Source organism: Lissotriton helveticus, chromosome 6, assembly GCF_964261635.1.
Source record: "Lissotriton helveticus chromosome 6, aLisHel1.1, whole genome shotgun sequence".
Taxonomy (NCBI): Eukaryota; Metazoa; Chordata; class Amphibia; order Caudata; family Salamandridae; genus Lissotriton; species Lissotriton helveticus.
In genome coordinates, this window is record NC_136067.1 from 2,048,440,600 (window position 1) to 2,048,464,224 (window position 23,625).

Consider the following 23,625-nt stretch of genomic DNA (forward strand, 5'->3'; position numbering starts at 1 on the left):
GCTACAGATGTTTGTGTGATTTAGGGTAACTGGTGGGTATAGGTAAATGACGGGGGTAGGGAAGCTTCCAGATGAGAGAGGTTATCTTCCCTTACAGGATCATTGTGTTCATTTTTGTGGAATATGTGGGAAGGCACCACCTCAAAACCCACATTGAAGAGGTTTATGATAGATCTGAATTGACTTTTAAAAATTAATACAAATAAAATTAGAAAAGGCAGGTGAAGGTGTCCCAGATAGCAGCACAGCACTTGTCAGTTAGCACAATATTTGCATCCCTTCTGTATAATGTGCCTATATGGTAACAAGACAAATATTAAATTCAAAATATAGAATTACCAAAATATCGAAGTCAAAATATAGAATGGACAAAATATCGAATGGACAGAATATAGTGGTGAAAAATATCGAAGTGATGGTAAGTAATTTAATATCGAATAGTAATGTTTACCCTTACGCTATCCAACGCTTTCCCTACTGTTGCACTCTCTGGAGTGGGAATAGTGATTTTTACTCCTACGCTATCCAACGCTTTCCCTACTGTTGCACTCTCTGCAGTGGGAATAGTAATTTTTACCCCTATGCTATCCAACGCTTTCTCTACTGTTGCGCTCTCTGGAGTGGGAATAGTAATTTTTACCCCTACGCTATCCAACGCTTTCCCTACTGTTGCACTTACTGGAGTGGTAATAGTAAATGTTATATTTATTATTTCATTAATTTTAAATTACTTTTAAGACATTTAAAAAAAAATCGATATTTTGACTAACTATATTTTTAAAACTATATTTTTGTTTGGATATTTTTGTAGTTACCTGTTTGTAGATAGGAATTCGATATTTTTGCATTCTATATTTTTTCTTCGATATTTTGGTAATTCTATATTTGTGAATTCGATATTATGTCAGTGATCCGTTTATATTGAAGCAGACAGTGTACCCAGAACCCCCCGGGAATTTAAGGGATCATGTCCTAAGGCACCTGCGTCCTAGTGTCAAACCTGAGAGACAGCTGTAAATTATACAACATAAAACAGGCTCATTTTGCTACACCCAGGGGAGCAAAAGATTATTCGGTCCTGAAGGATTCAATCTTGTTATCGTTCACCTCCACACTTCTTTTGTGGACTCCGCGTCTTTAATGGAACTCTTACTATCAGAGCGCAGAAGCCTTTCTGAGAAGGTAGAAAAATAACAAAGTCCTTACGGTGCCCGAGCTCTGGTGCGGAACACAGGGCAGAACAAAAATGGATCCCTTTACTTTGGAAGCTCTGGCTGCAGATCTGCTAGTTAGGCCATATACTAGCCTCCCCCTTAATCCTGCACTGGAAGCTGTTTAAAAATGGCAGCAGCAGCCCTGCCCAGGAAGTCTGCACTGTATCCTTGAGAATGTATATTCTTATCACCATTAACCATATAGCCCATCTTTAAACTGAACTTAGCTTCTCGTTATCGCCCCTTGAAATAGATAAAAGCTGCCCGTGCAGGACCAGCTCTTGTATTTGTGTGGACTTCAGAAGTAGCTCAACAGCCCCAGCTTGGAAAGACACCTGACCAGCACACTCTGTGTTACTGCTCTTCCGGTGAACAGGGCCCAGTGTTCTTTATTTCCGACCACAGATCTGTGGACCCCCTCACCTCCCTCAGGGCCTTGAGGTCCTCACGGGCGAGTAGCACGCTTACAATTCCATGACTGATTTATTGACTGGATCCTCAGTGTTCCTGTTAACTGGACATTTGAACTTTTGACATTACATCTTTATGGGTGGAAATTTTCGTTCAGGTTTTTGTTGGTGGGCTTTTGGATTTTACAGACTTATTACATCTTTATGCGCCCACCCCATGACCTTTCACACCTGTATATTTCCCACCCAACTCTCAGAAGTAGTGCTGGGCTCCAGTAATGTGTAACAAAGCCACGCACTGAACCCCAAAGGTGGGCGCTCAGGTCACCTGCAGGAAGGCGGCCATCTGCGGCTCCTCCATGGACTGGATGGCGGTCTCCACCAGCTTTGAGGTGACCTCCAGGTGGTCACCATGCTGGCGGATGAGGGCGCGCACGTGCCGCAGCTTCTCCTCCTGCTCTTTCGCGATGAACTGCAGCAGCTCCTTCTTGCGCTCCTCCAAGATGGCGTAGAGGGAGTCGAAGCGCTGGCTCAGGTGCTGCTTCTGGCGCCGGCTGTTCTCCTGCGGATGAATCCAGAGGGTAAAGAGGTTAAAAGAGTGCACTTCACACTGTTCAGCTGGAGAGGGGCCGTGTTTTAGGGTGCACAATATCTGGTTATATAATAAAGTATATATGGAGAATAGGGGGGTTATCCACACGTGGGATACAGTTAAGACGCATCAACGCTCTTCCCTCGTGTACAGGGTAAAAAGTGGTACTCCTTTTAGTAAATGTAGATGTATAAAACTGAGACAAAAAGAAAACATTGTTGAAGCCTGAAAATCATGTTTGGTTTCCTGTCAGCAGTAATCATAGGGAACAGCATTTTGGATCTGTACTTTACAGTGCTTTAAATGGGCAGGTGCTCTCCGGTTCTGAGTACCTGCACTTCTTTAATTTAAAAGGGAGAGTACCTGCACTTCTCAGCACTGCTGCAATGCATTTAATGGGAGAGAACTAGCACTTCTCAGCACTGCTGCAAAACATTTAATATATTTACACAGAGACAAGGGAACCCAGAAGGTATGCCATAGGGACCTTGGGCAGTATCATATTACACAGGACAGTGGTCCCTACTTATATGTTATGTCTTTTGTCAAGCCGGACAAGAAATTTATTTTGGCTTTCTAGTCAATTAACCATGATGTGAGAACAATTCAATAACAAGTGGGCACAGCCGTGAACAACAACATTTAAGACAGAACAATGAAAAAAATAGCTAAAAAAGGGCAAAGCAAAAGTATGTCTGTGTACTTGTAGTCAGTGTTACAGACGCAAATTCTTATAAACACACCATTGCATTTTTCAATATTACATTATCTTATTGCATATGGGGTTTTACGGTCGACGACGTTTCGATGCCTTTTTTACATGTGGGGCATCATCATCAGGACAAGAAATTCCATCATTGTTGTCTTTAGACATTAATTATTTACACTATGCCTTTTCTCACATTACTTAACAATAAAGGATTACATGGGAGGAAAAGAGGGGGGGAAAACAAGAGATATACATAAAATTAGGCATGTTGTTTCGAGAGCTTAAATATTCATTTAGTGTGATCAAAACGGCGAGTGAAGAAGTGTTTCTTTAAAAGTGAAGGTAAGATGATTAAGAACGGCGCAGAGTGCCCGTGAGGTCGAGGAGAGCAATGATACATATGGTCTGTGCCCGTGAAGTCAAGGAGAGCAATGGTACATATGAACTGTGGCCTGTTGTTTAAAAACCACTGAGCGTCAAGTGTTGGAGACGGCGAGTGAGGAAGTGTTTGTTTTAAAAAATAATAAATGAGTCGATTTATAAACAACGTGGAGTGCCCGTGAGGTCAAGAAGAACAGTTATACGTATGCAGTTGTACATGTGAGTTCTATACTCTTGGACATGAGTGAAGTGATGGACATGGCGAAAGGAGAAGTGTATGTTTAAATTTCGGGTGAAAACGGCGCACAGTGAACGGTTACGTACATCATGCCAAAATGGTGGCCGAGGGCAGACGGTTATTACAGTTAAACCTACGTGCATGATTGAGTTCTTGATACGATTAATAGTGGCTGGATGACATATCTGGAGAGGAGAGAATATTATAGGTTAAAAAGGCGTGGGCCCCCAGGGTGATGGCTGGGAGTGCGAAGTGCATGCTGGAAGCATAATTACCAGTCGAGCCGCGTCCAGAGCAAATGTTGACTGGATCCGGTTAGGTGCGAGCGTTATAGCTCAATCTAAAAGAGGGAGGTGAGGTATAGACGAGTTAGCAGGCTCTGGGCAGCGTACGGGATTGTTAGCTGGATTTGGGAAGCAGGCGAGGTAACTTATTTGGCAAAGCCGGGAGTGCTGTGGCAGATACGGCAGTCTGATGATTAATGACAGCGTGCCGGAGGAGCAGTTTATCAACCCGCGCGGGCTACAGACATCGAGGAAGGACTGTGCCGTAAAGTTCTAAGTGATAGTTGTGCACAAGTGGGGCGGCCATCTTAGGATGGTGAAGTGATCATGGTGGTGAAGGAATCAAGGTGGCAATTTGGGGCACTGATTGCGGGGTGCATAAAACGACGCAAGTGACCTAGAAGGAATACATTTGTATGATATCATATATACAGGGTTTACAATAGGGAGGTCCAATCTTCAAGGCGGTTCAGGCCGTTTCTGATGCTGTTTCTTTTCAAAATCCAGTGGAGTTCCTCTTTATTGAGCAGTTGAGAAATGTCCGCTCCCCTGGGGGGGGGGGTTGATGGTGGTTACAACTGTCCAAAGTAGGTCTTTTTCACTGTGGCCTTTTTCTGAGAAATGTTCCACAAGTGGTGCATTGGCTGTTTTACACCGGATCCTGCTTCGATGTTGACCGATTCTCAGTTTCACTTTTTGGCTTGTCTGCCCTATGTAGATAAGCATGCAGGGAAATAAAATTGCGTACACCAAGTTTGCCGAATTACAATTGGAAAAGAATTTCCGGTCGAATTTAATGGTGCCATATTCAAAAGTCTTGCCTTCAATTGTAGAATCGCAACATACACAGTTTCCACATTTTGTATGGCTCCTAAGAGGAGGGAGACCCCATGCATCATTTATAGTAGTTTTAAGGGGTTGTTGCGGCAGGGATGCTCTTACTAGGTGGTCTTTATTATTCTTGGCCCTTTTAAAAGCGAACATAGGACGATCTAACGTCAGTTGGCCTGCGTTAAGACCTGGCCAATGTTTAAGCACACTTTTTCTAATCGCATTTGAAACAGGAAATGTGGTCACACGGATTCGCCTATCTTGTTCTTTTTTCTGTTTGGGTTCCAAAAGGGCTTCTCTTGGACAATACCAAGCCCTTTTGAGGGAGCGGCGTACCAATTTGCGCGGATAGCCTCTGTTTCTGAGTTTTTTGCTGAGGGTTTTTGCTTCAGTGAAATAGTCATCTTTGAAATAGCAGTTGCGCCTGATGCGTAGAAATTGGGAAAAGGGGAGTGAGTCATGTAAGGCCCTGGGGTGGTGGCTGCTATATTCCAAAAGAGTCTTACGCTCTGTTGGTTTGCGATGCAGAGAAGTAGTTAAGCGGCCTTCGGTGTGTCTTATTTCTAAATCCAGAAAAGGGATGGATTCTTTACTAGTGGACAAAGTGTATTTGAGTCCCCCACTGTTATTGTTCAGCCAGTGTTGGAACAAGATGAGATTGTCAGAGGATTCGGTCCATATTAGAAAAATTTCATCTATATAGCGTTTCCACAAGGCAATGCCATTATAGAAAGGGATAGATGCATCCAGGATGTTATTGGTCTCAAGATGGTCCATGTACAGGATAGCTAGGTTTGGGGCAAAAATTACTCCCATGGAGGTACCCCTGACCTGGCCATAGAACTGTCCTTCGAAAAGAAAAAAGTTTTTTGTGAGGCAAATTTCTAATAGCTGAAGGATGAAAATGGATGGGACATTATGTGGGCGTGTGCGTGTTTCTAGTACCTTTTCAATGACACGGAGGGATTCGTATTGTGGAATGTTAGTGTACAATGATTCCACATCCAGCGTGCACATGGTGCTGGATGTGGGATCAAACGGGTGCTCCTCAATCATGTTAATCATGGCCATACTGTCCTTGATGTAACATAGGGTCTCGGGTACAAATGGTTTGATAAAAAAATCTATGTAGTGGCCCAGTGGCTCTAGGACAGAGCCGCAGCCTGAAACTATGGGGCGGCCAGGGGGGGGATTGAGAGTTTTTATGGATTTTGGGGAGGTAATAAATGACAGGGATGCGAGGAAATTTTATGTTAAGGAAATCAAACTCTTTTTTGGACAGAAAACCTGAGTCAAGTCCCTCTGTGGTAACTTTAGTGATCAGATCCTGAATCTCTGCAGTGGGATTGCGAGGGAGTTTTCAGTAATGCTCGGTGTTACTAAGTTGCCGTAGTATTTCACCTTTATATAGGTCGATATCTTGGATCACTATGCCCCCTCCCTTGTCTGCAGGTTTTATTATCAGGGACTGGTTGTTTTTGAGGGAGGAAATGGCATTTTTTTCTTTGAGCGTGATGTTGTATGGTATGAAAGACCTCTTACTCTCGAGGTTGCTTAGGTCCTTGAGAACCAATTTCTCAAAGGTAGGTATCTCAGGTGGAATCATACCGGCAGTCGGGGAGAATTTTGACGGGAGTTTGAAGGGGGTGTTGCCGTGTTTGGAAGGGGAGGGATTGAGAATGAAAAAGCTTTGTAGGCGAATCTTCCTGAAAAATCTCAAGAGTTCTATCTGCACGTCCTGAAAGTTGGGACGTACTGTGGGGACAAATGAAAGTCTTCTGCTCAAGAGTGAGGCTTCGTTGCTAGACAAAATATGTTCGGTGAGGTTAAAGATCGGGAGTAGGCCATTCTCTAGTTCATTGGAAATGTGGCTAGATGTAGCTACCAGCGGTAGTGCTGGCGGCGTGTGAACCGTTCGCCTGGAGGGTTCGATGGTTTCTTCCATGTTTGGGGCTGCTTCCCTCTGCCCCTCGGTTGACCCCGGCCTCCTTCTAAAAAAGTACGGTTAGAAGGGCCTGGACTATCACTTTGGTCTGACTGTCCTGAAGAGTCAGCTGAGCTGTCAGTGAAACCAACAAACTGTTGTCTCCTATTAAACCTACCCCAGGGTCTTTGGTTTTGTGGGCCGTTATATGGGCAGTTTGTAAAAGTAATCTTTGGCCAGGTAGGGGTGCGTTCTTTCTTGACTGAAATTCTTTATGTCTTTGCGTACTTTGATTGTTTTTTTGTTGAGTTCAAACTTGTGAAAATCTTCAATAGTTTTACGTATTTGGTCAAGAAGTTTACTGGTTTCTGAGCTGGAATTACTGTCTTTAATCTGTTTTTCGAGATCTGTTATCTCTGTACTCAGTTTTTGAAGCTCTTCTGTAGCGATGTCTATCCCGAGCACAATCCAGTGCTGAAACCATTCAGATATTTTGGGTTGCTAGTGAAAACCCCTGGCACATTGCGTACTTGTAGCCCCAATGGGATTGTGTTTGATTTCAAATAGTCTGTTAGTAATCTGATCATTAAGAGTAGCCGGCCCTTCTAACCGTACTTTTTTAGAAGGAGGCCGGGGTCAACCGAGGGGCAGAGGGAAGCAGCCCTAAACATGGAAGAAACCATCGAACCCTCCAGGCGAACGGTTCAAAGGCCGCCAGCACTACTGCTGGTAGCTACATCTAGCCACATTTCCAATGAACTAGAGAATGGCCTCCTCCCGATCTTTAACCTCACCGAACATATTTTGTCTAGCAACGAAGCCTCACTCTTGAGCAGAAGACTTTCATTTGTCCCCACAGTACGTCCCAACTTTCAGGACGTGCAGATAGAACTCTTGAGATTTTTTAGGAAGATTCGCCTACACAGCTTTTTCATTCTCAATCCCTCCCCTTCCAAACACGGCAACACCCCCTTCAAACTCCCGTCAAAATTCTCCCCGACTGCCGGTATGATTCCACCTGAGATACCTACCTTTGAGAAATTGGTTCTCAAGGACCTAAGCAACCTCGAGAGTAAGAGGTCTTTCATACCATACAACATCACGCTCAAAGAAAAAAATGCCATTTCCTCCCTCAAAAACAACCAGTCCCTGATAATAAAACCTGCAGACAAGGGAGGGGGCATAGTGATCCAAGATATCGACCTATATAAAGGTGAAATACTACGGCAACTTAGTAACACCGAGCATTACTGAAAACTCCCTCGCAATCCCACTGCAGAGATTCAGGATCTGATCACTAAAGTTACCACAGAGGGACTTGACTCAGGTTTTCTGTCCAAAAAAGAGTTTGATTTCCTTAACATAAAATTTCCTCGCATCCCTGTCATTTATTACCTCCCCAAAATCCATAAAAACTCTCAATCCCCCCCTGGCCGCCCCATAGTTTCAGGCTGCGGCTCTGTCCTAGAGCCACTGGGCCACTACATAGATTTTTTTATCAAACCATTTGTACCCGAGACCCTATGTTACATCAAGGACAGTATGGCCATGATTAACATGATTGAGGAGCACCCGTTTGATCCCACATCCAGCACCATGTGCACGCTGGATGTGGAATCATTGTACACTAACATTCCACAATACGAATCCCTCCGTGTCATTGAAAAGGTACTAGAAACACGCACACGCCCACATAATGTCCCATCCATTTTCATCCTTCAGCTATTAGAAATTTGCCTCACAAAAAACTTTTTTCTTTTCGAAGGACAGTTCTATGGCCAGGTCAGGGGTACCTCCATGGGAGCAATTTTTGCCCCAAACCTAGCTATCCTGTACATGGACCATCTTGAGACCAATAACATCCTGGATGCATCTAACCCTTTCCATAATGGCATTGCCTTGTGGAAACGCTATATAGATGAAATTTTTCTACTATGGACCGAATCCTCTGACAATCTCATATTGTTCCAACACTGGCTGAACAATAACAGTGGGGGACTCAAATACACTTTGTCCACTAGTAAAGAATCCATCCCTTTTCTGGATTTAGAAATAAGACACACCGAAGGCCGCTTAACTACTTCTCTGCATCGCAAACCAACAGAGCGTAAGACTCTTTTGGAATATAGCAGCCACCACCCCAGGGCCTTACATGACTCACTCCCCTTTTCCCCAATTTCTACGCATCAGGCGCAACTGCTATTTCAAAGATGACTATTTCACTGAAGCAAAAACCCTCAGCAAAAAACTCAGAAACAGAGGCTATCCGCGCAAATTGGTACGCCGCTCCATCAAAAGGGCTTGGTATTGTCCAAGAGAAGCCCTTTTGGAACCCAAACAGAAAAAAGAACAAGATAGGCGAATCCGTGTGACCACATTCTCTCCTGTTTCAAATGCGATTAGAAAAAGTGTGCTTAAACATTGGCCAGGTCTTAACGCAGGCCAACTGACGTTAGATCATCCTATGTTCGTTTTTAAAAGGGCCAAGAATATTAAAGACCACCTAGTAAGAGCATCCCTGCCGCAACAACCCCTTAAAACTACTATAAATGATGCATGAGGTGTCCCTCCTCTTACGAGCCATACAAAATGTGGAAACTGTGTATGTTGCGATTCTACAATTGAAAGCAAGACTTTTGAATATGGCACCATTAAATTCGACCGGAAATTCTTTTCCAATTGTAATTCGGCAAACTTGGTGTACGCAATTTTATTTCCCTGCATGCTTATCTACATAGGGCAGACAAGCCAAAAAGTGAAACTGAGAATCGGCCAACATCGAAGCAGGATCCCGTGTAAAACAGCCAATGCACCACTTGTGGAACATTTCTCAGAAAAAGGCCACAGTGAAAATACCTACTTTGGACAGTTGTAACCACCATCAAAACCCCCCGCCCCCCCAGGGGAGCGGACATTTCTCAACTGCTCAATAAAGAGGAACTCCACTGGATTTTGAAAACAAACAGCATCAGAAACGGCCTGAACCGCCTTGAAAATTGGACCTCCTTATTGTAAACCCTGTATATATGATATCATACAAATGTATCCCTTCTAGGTCACTTGCGTCGTTTTATGCACCCCGCAATCAGTGCCCCAAATTGACACCTTGATTCCTTCACCACCATGATCACTTCACCACTTCACCATCCTAAGATGGCCGCCCCACTTGTGCACAACTATCACTTAGAACTATACGGCACAGTCCTTCCTCGCTGTCTGTAGCCCGCGCGGGTTGACAAACTGCTACTCCGGCACGCTGTCATTAATCATCAGACTGCCGTGTCTGCCACAGCGCTCCCGGCTTTGCCAAGTAAGTTACCTCGCCTGCTTCCCAAATCCAGCGAACAATCCCGTACGCTGCCCAGAGCCTGCTAACTCGTCTATACCTCACCTCCCTCTTTTAGATTGAGCTATAACGCTCGCACCTAACCGGATCCAGACAACATTTGCTCTGGACACGGCTCGACTGGTAATTATGCTTCCAGCATGCACTTCGCACTCCCAGCCATCACCCTGGGGGCCCACGCCTTTTTAACCTATAATAATCTCTCCTCTCCAGATATGTCATCCAGCCACTATTAATCGTATCAATAACTGCTGAGTCCGCAACTCAATCATGCACGTAGGTTTAACTGTAATAACCGTCTGCCCTCGGCCACCATTCTGGCATGATGTACATAACCGTTCACTGTGCGCCGCTTTCACCCGAAATTTAAACATACACTTCTCATTTCGCCATGTCCATCACTTCACTCATGTCCAAGAGTATAGAACTCACATGTTCAACTGCATAAGTATAGCTGTTCTTCTTGACCTCACGGGCACTCCACGTTGTTTATAAATCGACTCATTTATTATTTTTTAAAACAAACACTTTCTCACTCGCCGTCTCCAACACTTGACGCTCAGTGGTTTTTAAACAACAGGCCACAGTTCATATGTACCATTGCTCTCCTTGACTTCACGGGCACAGACCATATGTATCATTGCTCTCCTCGACCTCACGGGCACTCCGCGCCGTTCTTAATCATCTTACCTTCACTTTTAAAGAAACACTTCTTCACTCGCCGTTTTGATCACACTAAATGATTATTTAAGCTCTCGAAACAACATGCCTAATTTTATGTATATCTCTTGTTTTTTCCCCCCTCTTTTCCTCCCATGTAATCCTTTATTGTTAAGTAATGTGAGAAAAGGCATAGTGTAAGTAATTAATGTCTAAAGACAACAATGATGAAATTTCTTGTCCTGATGATGATGCCCCACATGTAAAAAAGGAATCGAAACGTCGTCGACCGTAAAACCCCATATGCAATAAGATAATGTAATATTGAAAAATGCAATGGTGTGTTTATAAGAATTTGCGTCTGTAACACTGACTACAAGTACACAGACATACTTTTGCTTTGCCCTTTTTTAGCTATTTTTTTCGTTGTTCTGTCTTAAATGTTGTGGGTCACGGTTGTGCCCACTTGTTATTGAATTGTTCTCACATCATGGTTAATTGACTAGAAAGCCAAAATACATTTCTTGTCCGGCTGGACAAAAGACATAACACTTATCAGGTGTATGATTATTGTTACTGAACATTATTCTGTCCATAAGTAGGGACCACTGTCCTGTGTAATATGCAAAACATTTAATGGGAGAGTCCCTGCACTTTTCAGCACTGCTGCCATACAATTAACAGGAGAATACCTGCATTTCTCAGCACTGCTGCAATACATTTAATGGGAGAGTACCTGCACTTCTCAGCACTGCTGCAACACATTTAATGGAAGAGTACCTGCACTTCTCAGCACCGCTGCAACACATTTAATGGAAGAGTACCTGCACTTCTCAGCACCGCTGCAACACATTTAATGGAAGAGTACCTGCATTTCTCAGCACTGCTGCAATACATTTAATGGAAGAGTACCTGCACTTCTCAGCACCGCTGCAACACATTTAATGGAAGAGTACCTGCATTTCTCAGCACTGCTGCAACACATTTAATGGAAGAGTACCTGCACTTCTCAGCACCGCTGCAACACATTTAATGGAAGAGTATCTGCACTTCTCAGCACTGCTGCAATACATTTAATGGAAGAGTACCTGCACTTCTCAGCACCGCTGCAACACATTTAATGGAAGAGTACCTGCATTTCTCAGCACTGCTGCAACACATTTAATGGAAGAGTACCTGCATTTCTCAGCACTGCTGCAATACATTTAATGGGAGAGTACCTGCACTTCTCAGCACCGCTGCAACACATTTAATGGAAGAGTACCTGCACTTCTCAGCACTGCTGCAATACATTTAATGGAAGAGTACCTGCACTTCTCAGCACCGCTGCAACACATTTAATGGAAGAGTACCTGCACTTCTCAGCACTGCTGCAATACATTTAATGGAAGAGTACCTGCACTTCTCAGCACCGCTGCAACACATTTAATGGAAGAGTACCTGCATTTCTCAGCACTGCTGCAATACATTTAATGGGAGAGTACCTGCACTTCTCAGCACCGCTGCAACACATTTAATGGAAGAGTACCTGCACTTCTCAGCACCGCTGCAACACATTTAATGGAAGAGTACCTGCACTTCTCAGCACTGCTGCAATACATTTAATGGAAGAGTACCTGCACTTCTCAGCACTGCTGCAATACATTTAATGGAAGAGTACCTGCATTTCTCAGCACTGCTGCAATACATTTAATGGAAGAGTACCTGCACTTCTCAGCACTGCTGCAATACATTTAATGGGAGAGTACCAGCACTTCTCGGCACTACTGCCATACATTTAATGGGAGAGTACCTGCACTTCTCAGCACTACTGCAATACATTTAATGGGAGAGTTCTGGAACTTATCAGGAAGAAACTGGTACTGTGGATAATTAGTACCAGCACTTTAGTATTTCCAATTAAAGCACTGGTACTCAGCCTGACCAAACCTTCACCTCGGTGGTAGATGTTGTCACTTGGGCAATGTTCCAGGGCCCGTCTCATCAGAGAGGTAATACTTAGACGGAAGGCAGAGTATTTGCAGAATGTAAGTCTGATGATCAGGGGCTGTGCCAGGCATAGCCTTGTGTAAAAAGAAAAAAAGGCTCTTGAAATTGTATCTCCTATTTGTATAAAATACTTTTAAGTTGTATTATTACGAATTTCTTCAGACTCTTGAGTGTTACTCTGACTTTTGCGTTGCCCTCCTTGTCCTCTGGGCATTTCCTTTAAACATATTGTGAGAGACCCCCAATAGAGTAGGTCAAACAAAACTGCACAATGTTGTCTTTTTATGGCCTCAACAGAATGAACATGACAAATATCTCTGTCCTTCAATGATCAGTTGTCTCTCCTTCTACCTTGTGTGGCTCTGCTGGTCATGTTCCTTATTCAGTTAATGTGTCTTTGGGATAGAATCAGACTTAAAGTTAGACTAAAAATGTCCAAAAACAGAACCCCTCAGTATTGACTTAAGTCATCACAACCAGGTAGAATGAACCCGCGTGGCGAGGATAGATCTCTGCTAGGGAAAGGGTGAGCAGATAAAACGTTGTATGATGATCTTGCCCTGATGTCACAGTGACGTGGCCGAGAAGAACGGGCAGGAGCAGGGATTGGCTATGATCCGCTGACATCACTTCCCTAACAAGGCCCAAGGGTTTCTGGGATTAGAACGATTTGGGAGGTGATGTGAATTAGCCCTGAGTTGACCCCATTCATCACAGACAAAGATGGCTGCCATCGGCCTCTAGACCCACATATGAGGGTACAACACGGTTTGGGGAGCCTGCCAGGAATTCATCGAGGACTACCTGTTCCTGGGGGCAGTCAGGACGTCACGCCTCAGAATTCACCTTCAAGGGATTGTCTGTATGGAAGCAGGCAGAATCATAGGGTTTCAATTCAAAACAACCTCCTTTTCAGAAGCCTTCTGATGAAGAAAGGGGAGCTGGCGAAAGGGGGTCGGGTTACCTGGGCGAGGGTGAGCAGAGGGGCCCTTGGGTTCACTTTTCATGTATCTTTTAAAGGTGACATGTTTTAAATGCGGTCTTTGTTCAAGGCGAAAGTGGAAATCTTTCCACATTGCACAGATTATGACGTTTGAGCTAGTGAGTCAGATTCCTTCAGTGAAAAAAAAGGTTTTGTGTAAAAGTTTCCACACAAAAATGCTTTAGGACAATTTTAGGACAGTTTCTAGGATAATTCTGTTAAAAAGTGGGGTTTGGGGTGTTTTTCTCCTGCAAACCGGTTGTAAATGAAGGTTTCTCAAACATTTAATTTCTTTTAAAACATTGAACACTATCAAATTTAGAAAGATTGCAAAATTGAAAACAAACTTCATAAAAATTGCCTAGGAGGAAATCCTTGCAACTTTCCACACTAAGCAGTCCTGGTCGCCATGTGTTGGCTGGCCCTGAGGCAGACTGCTGATCTGTTCTAACGGGCAGCACGGGTGTGGGCTGTTGTGTTCTATGAATGCAGCTCCTGCCACGCTCTAGTCACCTTCCCTCGCCTCCAGTTCAGTAATGGCCGCCCACATGCCCATCCGCGGAACTTACCTCAATGGTCTTGCAGATCTCCTCCATCTGTGAGATGATCGCCTGGATCCTATCGTTGCCGGCCACCATCATGGCGATGCCGTCGCTCAGCTCGCTCTGTGGGAGGGAGGACAAAAAGGGTCAGCTCAGCAGCAAACGAGAGTCTGTGTATCCACCGCAGAACAGCGCCCAGAGCTAAGAGGAGCCCAAGGGTCAACAGGAAAACAAACCACTTCAAGCATGGAGATTGATTATCTAGAGAAACATTATCCCAGGGAAATGAGTTTTTGGGCTTTGTATGTGTGGACTATAGACCATGAGTAACTAAGTGTGATGGGTGTGCCTAGATGTGGGTTCTGTAGCTCACTTTGCCATAGGACTCGACCTGCACCACTTGCATGAGGCTCAGAAAGGCTGATAAACATCTGGAGTTGCTTGTGTTCCATCAGGAGGCAGCAGATCCAAGCCGAACGAAGCAGCCCGTACCCTATCATCAGGAAAGATCACCATTGGCGCCCAAGCTACAGAAATTCCACTCTCGACACCAGGACTCCTCGGTGCTGGGTGTATGCTCCAGACAGAAAGTTCTATGGATTACTCATTTGCTGCAATGTTTTTGTTTTATATTATATTTCATTAACTTTGACATCCATACAATAATCGGTTTGCTCTGGTCCATGCAATAAGGACAAGAAGAGATCTTGAGCGGGTTCCATGAGTCCAACTTTAGAGAAAGGCAAAACCGTGCTATGAGAGATAGTAAAGATAGTAAGGCTCAACTCATACGTCATTGGGCTGCTTGGGATTTGGGATAGTTAAAAACATGACCTTGAATTTCATGTTAAAACCCATAATATGAAGATTGGCCATTTAAAGTACCTAGTTCAGTGACAGAATTACTTTTGTAAATGTGGGCAGACATGGTCATCCATATGGAATCACCCACGACAATTTCCTGCTTGCACTGAGGAAAACTATAATATGGTAACAAGCATTGGCTAAATCTTACAGGCTCATGTAGAACCTGAAGGACGCCCTTCATTTGTATGCTAAGTATTAGCGCTAAACGCTAAATTACTCTTCTCCCATAATTCTGCATAATCTCATGGAATTCGTAGGTAATTCGGCATGATTACGCTGCATGGAATTACGTGAGTTACGCACACCCCTAATCACTACCTGTGACACCTTGACAGTTGGGGCAAAGGTTATGGTTACCTTCAAAAGCTTCAATCGACAAAAGACTGGTGACCGACCCCTGGCGTCCGGGGACAGAAACCATGGAACAGCATCAGCTGTTGACTCTGAACTAAACCTGTTTCACCACATTTTAAGAAAAAACAGAAACCAAAACTTTCCAAACACACCTTTAACTAATTCAATTCCAGAATGGAGCATCCATAGAAAACGACACATAAACACATCCTACACATCTGTTGGGAGAATACCTGGCCTGTCAGGATAATTGGATGTATCTAGCTCCATTGCCCTGAAATGTCCTTGGTGACATGTGGCAATATAAAAACCTTTAAAAAAAATTTAAATAAAAGAAATCCCTTAAAAACCTAGTAATACAGATGTAAAGATTAACTCTAAAATATCCACCAATCAGTTCATATAGCTGCAAAGCCTGATTACTTATGAGCCGTCAGGACCTGGTGAGGTTAGCAAGTCTTTGCAGAGCACTGACGTGGTGAAGGGGTGATACCACAATATCAACTTTTATATATCAAACCGCGATCTCATTAAATTCAAGATATCAACGTTTACAACATTATCAAGGTAATGTACAAGAAAAGAACATTTACATTCTCTAAATTTGCTTACCTTGAGATATTGTGCAAGTCAATATCTTGCAGTCAACGTTGTTGCAGGACAAATTTTCTGCATTTGAATTTCCAACAAACAATTGTGATTTAAAAAGGGGGAAACTTCTCAAACTAAGGGGCACTGTAGGTCGAAAATGCATCTGGCCAAGTGAATTGGGGCTCGTAGCAGGACGTGCTAAATAAATTTAGCTCAACCCAACAAAGCCAGTCTTTGCCTCACAATCTGCTGTTTTTCTTTGAATGGCTTTCTGTGATTTTCCTATGTCTGCGTTACTATTTCCAATGGCACATAAGACCTCTTACCCAGAGAACTGACAGTGAATAAAGTTTGAGATGTAAGGAACATACAGCTAGATGCATCAAACAAAAATCCGCTCACAAAGGGGCAGATTCTTAGAATCTGCCCCTTTGCGACCGGTATTTTTGCATTTGGGATGCATCATCCCTAATGCAAAAATCGCAAATTGAGAAATCGCTAAATTGCGAATATTTGCATTTAAGGAATCTCAAAATGAGATTCCTTATGTGCAATGCATGAAAGTTTTAAAAATAGTGAATTCGCTAATAGGGCTCGCAAATTACCATGAATTACAACTTCATGGTAATTTACAAAAACTTTGAAAAATGCACTAAAGTGCATTTTTCAAAGTTTCATGTTGTGCATGTGTGTGCGCAACATATGTGCACAGATCAATTTCAGGAGTGCAACAGGGTGACCTTTGGACACCCCTGCACCCTTGAAATCGCAATCTCAATCGCAATCTCAATCTCAATTTGCGATTCGCTAATTGCGATTTGCAAATTGAGATTGTCTTCCCATTCATTCCTATGGGCCTCTAGGCCCATAGGAATGAATGGGGAGGTATTCCTTAATTGCGACTCGCAATTTACGAGTCGCAATTAAGGAATTCCAAGAAATCGCTATTTTTTTTGTGATTTCTTGATGCATTTCATTTTGCAATTCCTTAATAGTGAATCGTTATTTTTCGCTATTAAGGAATCGCTAAATGGGTTCTTGATGCATCTGGGGGATAGTCTTCTTGTTAGGGGACGATTTTCTGATAAAGAGGAAAAATGCTGGAACCCGCTTCTCCTTTTGCTCCGTATTTTAAAGCTATTCTGTGTAAACCTGAGGCACTAAACTTGGCATTACTGATATCAAATGGGAAGACAGAACCAAAAGTATATGTGTATTGCATGCTGTAGTTACGTGTGATCCTAAACATTGTAAGCCCCCCTGGGCCCATTGTATCCAGTAGCTCTCACTTTTCACCTCATCTTCCTCTTCTGTAGGAGTGAAATGTCAGCCTAACTATAACGTCCCTGTAACCTTTGTTATTTTCTGTGAATATATATTCAATGTGTAACAAAAGGAGGGAACCAAGACGGACAATGTTTAATGGGGTCCAGTGTACGTGTCCGATAGATTAGCTACAAAGTAATGTACAAAGTTCCCCAGAAGGGGTAGAGAGAAGGTAGAGTATGTCGATATGCAGTGTGTGTAGAGAGATAAGAAAGAAAAGCCAAAGAGGGGGGGAATCCCCTAGTTGGGACTAAAACCCTCACACACCTAGCAAGCTAGATGTCATGCTTCATCATATGGGTTTGCTCCTCGCTGAACTGACGCTGCAATGTTCAGCGGGCACCCTCAAGGGGGCTCTTTAACGGAGATCTTTAATCCCTGCCATATGGTGCATGCGGGTGTGCGGGGAAGAAAGGGGTGTAGTCGTAAAAGGTGTGGTGAGATTAAAAAAGGTGGGTCAGTCCACAATGAAATTTATTGGAGTGGCTGGCGCCCTTAGTAAAAAGAGTGGGAGGGGAGATAGTTGCTACTAGTAATGTTAGGCAAGATATCTGCAACCCCCTGGTGTGGTCAACATGTTTCATGCCTACGCGGCATTTCATCAGGACCCTAGTGGGACGTACTACACAGTGAAAAAGTAATAATATAAATGGTATAAAGGTTAAAAATTCTTAAGTCATACAACCTTATGCCATGAGGTCATAAAGGGGCAGGACCTGACCAGACGGTGGGGGTAGGTGTTAGCGGCTCTGACCGCACGCTATCCGGGTTCCTGACCTTCACGTGCAGGTCCCACTGGAGCAGTCTGCGGGGCATCTCACGATCTCCCTTAGGGTCACTCATACCAAGCAGGATACTCTTGCCTGCCCCTTTATGACCTCATGGCATAAGGTTGTATGACTTAAGAATTTTTAACCTTTATACCATTTATATTATTACTTTTTCACTGTGTAGTACGTCCCACTAGGGTCCTGATGAAATGCCGCGTAGGCATGAAACATGTTGACCACACCAGGGGGTTGCAGATATCTTGCCTAACATTACTAGTAGCAACTATCTCCCCTCCCACTCTTTTTACTAAGGGCGCCAGCCACTCCAATAAATTTCATTGTGGACTGACCCACCTTTTTTAATCTCACCACACCTTTTACGACTACACCCCTTTCTTCCCCGCACACCCGCATGCACCATATGGCAGGGATTAAAGATCTCCGTTAAAGAGCCCCCTTGAGGGTGCCCGCTGAACATTGCAGCGCCAGTTCAGCGAGGAGCAAACCCATATGATGAAGCATGACATCTAGCTTGCTAGGTGTGTGAGGGTTTTAGTCCCAACTAGGGGATTCCCCCCCTCTTTGGCTTTTCTTTCTTTTCTCTCTACACACACTGCATATCGACATACTCTACCTTCTCTCTACCCCTTCTGGGGAACTTTGTACATTACTTTGTAGCTAATATATATTCAATGAAAAAACCAAAGGTTACATGGATGTTATAGTTAGGCGGACATTCCTCTTGACAAAAACAGAGAAATTCAGCAGCTATAGTTACCTGAGCGAACTATAACTCGCAACCCCGCAATGAACTGCTTATGACCTCACATATTACATCACTCATGACATGGTCAGTGATATATATATATATATATTCCTATATTCATCTTGGCTCCATGTTTCCAGCCCAGGGCTTTCACCTGACAACCCAATGTGTTTTGAAGGATGTATGACGTTACAACGCATACTTTTACAACGCCTACCTTTACATCGCAAGTTTTACAGCGCATACCATTACAACGCATAATGCTTTTAGGCGCTGGATAGTGAATAGTTTAATTTACTATTCCAACTCCAGTCCCCGTGGATAGTAGGGAAGGTGTTGGATAGTACATTAAACCTATTCCCTATCCTAGAGTGCGTTGTAATGGTTTGCGTTGTAAAAGTTGCGTTGTAATGGTAGTTCGTTGTAAAAGTTTCGTTGTAAAGGCTGTATACCGTTTTGAAGTTTAATTCTAGAACCAATTGACCTACCCTGATAATAACCCCACGGGTGGAGACATGGTGGTTCTTTGCTGACTTTGACAGCCCTACATAATGAACATAAGCTCTGTTGTCGCCCCCATGTTGGGTGTTTGCTGTGAGAGTCGAGGCCTTGTGCCAGGAGTTTCCGAGGGGAAACGGCCATTACAACGAAGCCTTTACAACAAAGTCGTTAACCACGCATGCAGTACAACGCATGCGTGGTTAACACGAAAGCCTTTACCACACATACCTTTACTACGAGGTTTGTAGTAAAGGTATATGTGGTAAAGGAAAAAAATAAAAAAAGGGGGGCTTGGGGGGGGTCTCCCCCCCCCCCCAAAAAAGAAACTCACCTGAAGTCACGTCGGGTATCAGCGTTGTTTAAGAGAAAACGGAAAATAAACTTCTGCTTTCTCTTAACGACATATGACGTCACCACGCTAGTAATTGTGGTAAATGTTATGCGTGGTAAACGAATTCCGTTGTAACACGTGCGTGGTAAAGGCATGCGTTGCAGCGGAATTCGTTGTAACGTCATATATTCGTTTCCGAGTGCACTTTCACACCTCTGGCAGTAGGAGGCGGGGGGGGCGGGGCAGTACCTTCTGGCGCTTGTAGACATTGGCGAGCGGCGCCACCTCGCAGTTCTTGTGCGCCCCGAAGACTTTGCACATGGAGCAGGTGGGCGCCTCGCAGGTCAGGCAGTAAATGTTAATCTTCTCGTCCTCGTGCTCTTCACACATGATCTGTTGCTCCGCCTTGGTGTGGATCGGCCTATGGGGAAAGAGGTCAGAGGTCAGCAGGGGGGAAATGTCAACCACACTCAACTAGTCAAGGCAACAGGTGAGCACAACTTCAGCAGTGCCATGGGGGGATAATGGAGCCACTCTCTTGGAGTGGGGGGGGGGGGCAGTTCCATTGCTGTGAGATGTTCCTGCCCAGGTCCATACAGTGATTCCACTGGGGTTGTTGGGTCCTGAGAACACCTAGTTTTTTAAAAGAGAAATAAAAGGTCCAGAGACAAAGGGCCCTGCTCATAAAGCTTTCTTCCATGAACAGAAGTGACTCATAAAAATTCAACAATACTGTTGTAAGTTATACCAACTCAAGAAAACCTTTGTGTAGGGGGCTGAAAGTGATTTGCCAGTAAACACACGAGTTGAGTAGGTAGAAAAAACAGAATTGGAGCTGCATTACTAACAGAAAGCACAGGCACATCTGCCAATCACGTATAATCAGGAAACTGGTTCTAATCCCAGCAAATCTCCATGCGCCAAGAAACACCTGTAACATAGTCTGTGTCTATTGTGAAGCGCTGCTATATCCTTCGGCAAGGTTGGCGCTATGTAAAACTGTCCAAAATAAGATGCGGATACCAGTGGCACCATGAAACTTGAGGGGGCCCCTTTGCAAAGTACATTGAGGGGGGCATGTTCTGACCCAGTCAGCTCTCAGACCAGGACCCCCTGGAGCTCACCCACTGCACCGCAGGGGCTGCAAGGGCTATTTTTACGCCAGTGGTGGATCCTGCCTGTCACTCACACTCTAAATCTCATCCATCAAGAATTATGGGCAAAGCATTGATTGTTAATGTCAGGAGTAGTCGGTGAATTGCAAAGCGTGAGACTGGAAAACAAGGGTTCAATCCCAGCTTGATCAAACGGTGTGATCTTAGACACATGATGTATTTCACAAGCCTCCTATCTGTGCATTATCACATGTCACAGAACCTTCGAATGCATGAGCTCAGGGAATAATGCACTGTACAAAAAACATGTCTTGTGTTTAATTTAATAAGCTACAATATTACTCCTTCTATGATAAGCATCTAAGCAGCATTTAAGGTATGCATAACTGCTTTGTCTTCTATTTCACTAATAGCATTGTTATCATAAACTGTCCTTTTTAATAAATACTTTTCATATTCTGAAGTATGAGGGTGAAAAGCTTCCCTCTGTTAAAGAAATGCACTTTCTTGAGCTTTGAAGACACCTTATTATATTCTTACTTGATGTTTATTAGGGTTTGGCTTGTGGACAGGCTCACATCTCCAGTTTCCACCACACAACCACATCTACAGTGTGCATAACACAACTACATCTCCAGTTTCCACCACACATCCACATCTACAGTGTGCACAACACAACTACATCTCCAGTTTCCACCACACATCCACATCTACAGTGTGCACAACACAACTACATCTCCAGTTTCCACCACACAACCACATCTACAGTGTGCACAACACAACTACATCTCCAGTTTCCACCACACAACCACATCTACAGTGTGCGCCACACATCCATATCTACAGTGTGCACAACACAACTACATCTCCAGTTTCCACCACACAACCACATCTACAGTGTGCACAACACAACTACATCTCCAGTTTCCACCACACATCCACATCTACAGTGTGCACAACACAACTACATCTCCAGTTTCCACCACACAACCACATCTACAGTGTGCACAACACAACTACATCTCCAGTTTCCACCACACATCCACATCTACAGTGTGCACAACACAACTACATCTCCAGTTTCCACCACACATCCACATCTACAGTGTGCACAACACAACTACATCTCCAGTTTCCACCACACAACCACATCTACAGTGTGCACAACACAACTACATCTCCAGTTTCCACCACACAACCACATCTACAGTGTGCACAACACAACTACATCTCCAGTTTCCACCACACAACCACATCTCCAGTTTCCACCACACAACCACATCTACAGTGTGCACAACACAACTACATCTCCAGTTTCCACCACACAACCACATCTACCGTGTGCACAACACAACTACATCTCCAGTTTCCACCACACAACCACATCTACAGTGTGCACAACACAACTACATCTCCAGTTTCTTCCACAACAATCACGTCTCCAGTGTCCACCACAAAACCACATCTACAGTGTGCACAACACAACTACATCTCCAGTTTCCACCACACATCCACATCTACAGTGTCCACCACACATCCACATCTACAGTGTGCACAACACAACTACATCTCCAGTTTCTTCCACAAAAATCACGTCTCCAGTGTCCACCACACAACCACATCTACAGTGTGCACAACACAACTACATCTCCAGTTTCCACCACACAACCACATCTACAGTGTCCACCACACATCCACATCTACAGTGTGCACAACACAACTACATCTCCAGTTTCTTCCACAACAATCACGTCTCCAGTGTCCACCACACAACCACATCTACAGTGTGCACAACACAACTACATCTCCAGTTTCCACCACACAACCACATCTACACTGTCCACCACACAACCACATCTACAGTGTGCACAACACAACTACATCTCCAGTTTCCACCACACAACCACATCTACAGTGTCCACCACACATCCACATCTACAGTGTGCACAACACAACTACATCTCCAGTTTCTTCCACAACAATCACGTCTCCAGTGTCCACCACACAACCACATCTACAGTGTGCACAACACAACTACATTTCCAGTTTCCACCACACAACCACATCTACAGTGTCCACCACACATCCACATCTACAGTGTGCACAACACAACTACATCTCCAGTTTCCACCACACATCCACATTTACAGTGTGCACAACAAAACTACATCTCCAGTTTCCACCACAAATCCACATCTACAGTGTGCACAACACAACTACATTTCCAGTTACTTCCACAAAATCACGTCTCCAGTGTCCACCACACAACCACATCTACAGTGTGTACAACACAACTACATCTCCAGTTTCCACCACACAGCCACATCTACAGTGTGCATAACACAACTACATCTCCAGTTTCCACCACACATCCACATCTACAGTGTGCACCACACATCCACATCTACAGTGTGCACAACACAACATCTACAGTGTGCACAACACAACTACATCTCCAGTTCCCACCACACATCCACATCTACACTGTCCACCACACAACCACATCTACAGTGTGCACAACACAACTACATCTCCAGTTTCTTCCACAAAAATCACGTCTCCAGTGTCCACCACACAACCACATCTACAGTGTGCACAACACAACTACATCTCCAGTTTCCACCACACAGCCACATCTACAGTGTGCATAACACAACTACATCTCCAGTTTCCACCACACATCCACATCTACAGTGTCCACCACACATCCACATCTACAGTGTGCACAACACAACTACATCTCCAGTTTCCACCACACAACCACATCTACAGTGTGCACAACACAACTACATCTCCAGTTTCTTCCACAACAATCACGTCTCCAGTGTCCACCACAAAACCACATCTACAGTGTGCATAACACAACTACATCTCCAGTTTCCACCACACATCCACATCTACA

At 44.1% G+C, this 23,625-nt stretch overlaps 1 protein-coding gene across 1 annotated transcript in view; it reads right to left on the reverse strand.

Moving 5' to 3' along the window:
* TRIM54 (tripartite motif containing 54) overlaps positions 1-23,625 on the reverse strand; it is a 181,066-nt gene that overhangs the window by 12,025 nt on the left and 145,416 nt on the right. The window contains exons 3-5 of the mRNA XM_078648291.1: positions 19,858-20,029; positions 14,130-14,225; positions 1,953-2,186 (exon numbers count right to left, since the gene is read on the reverse strand). Coding sequence (XP_078504417.1) covers positions 1,953-2,186; positions 14,130-14,225; positions 19,858-20,029 — 502 coding nt within the window. The remainder of the gene's footprint in view (positions 1-1,952; positions 2,187-14,129; positions 14,226-19,857; positions 20,030-23,625) is intronic.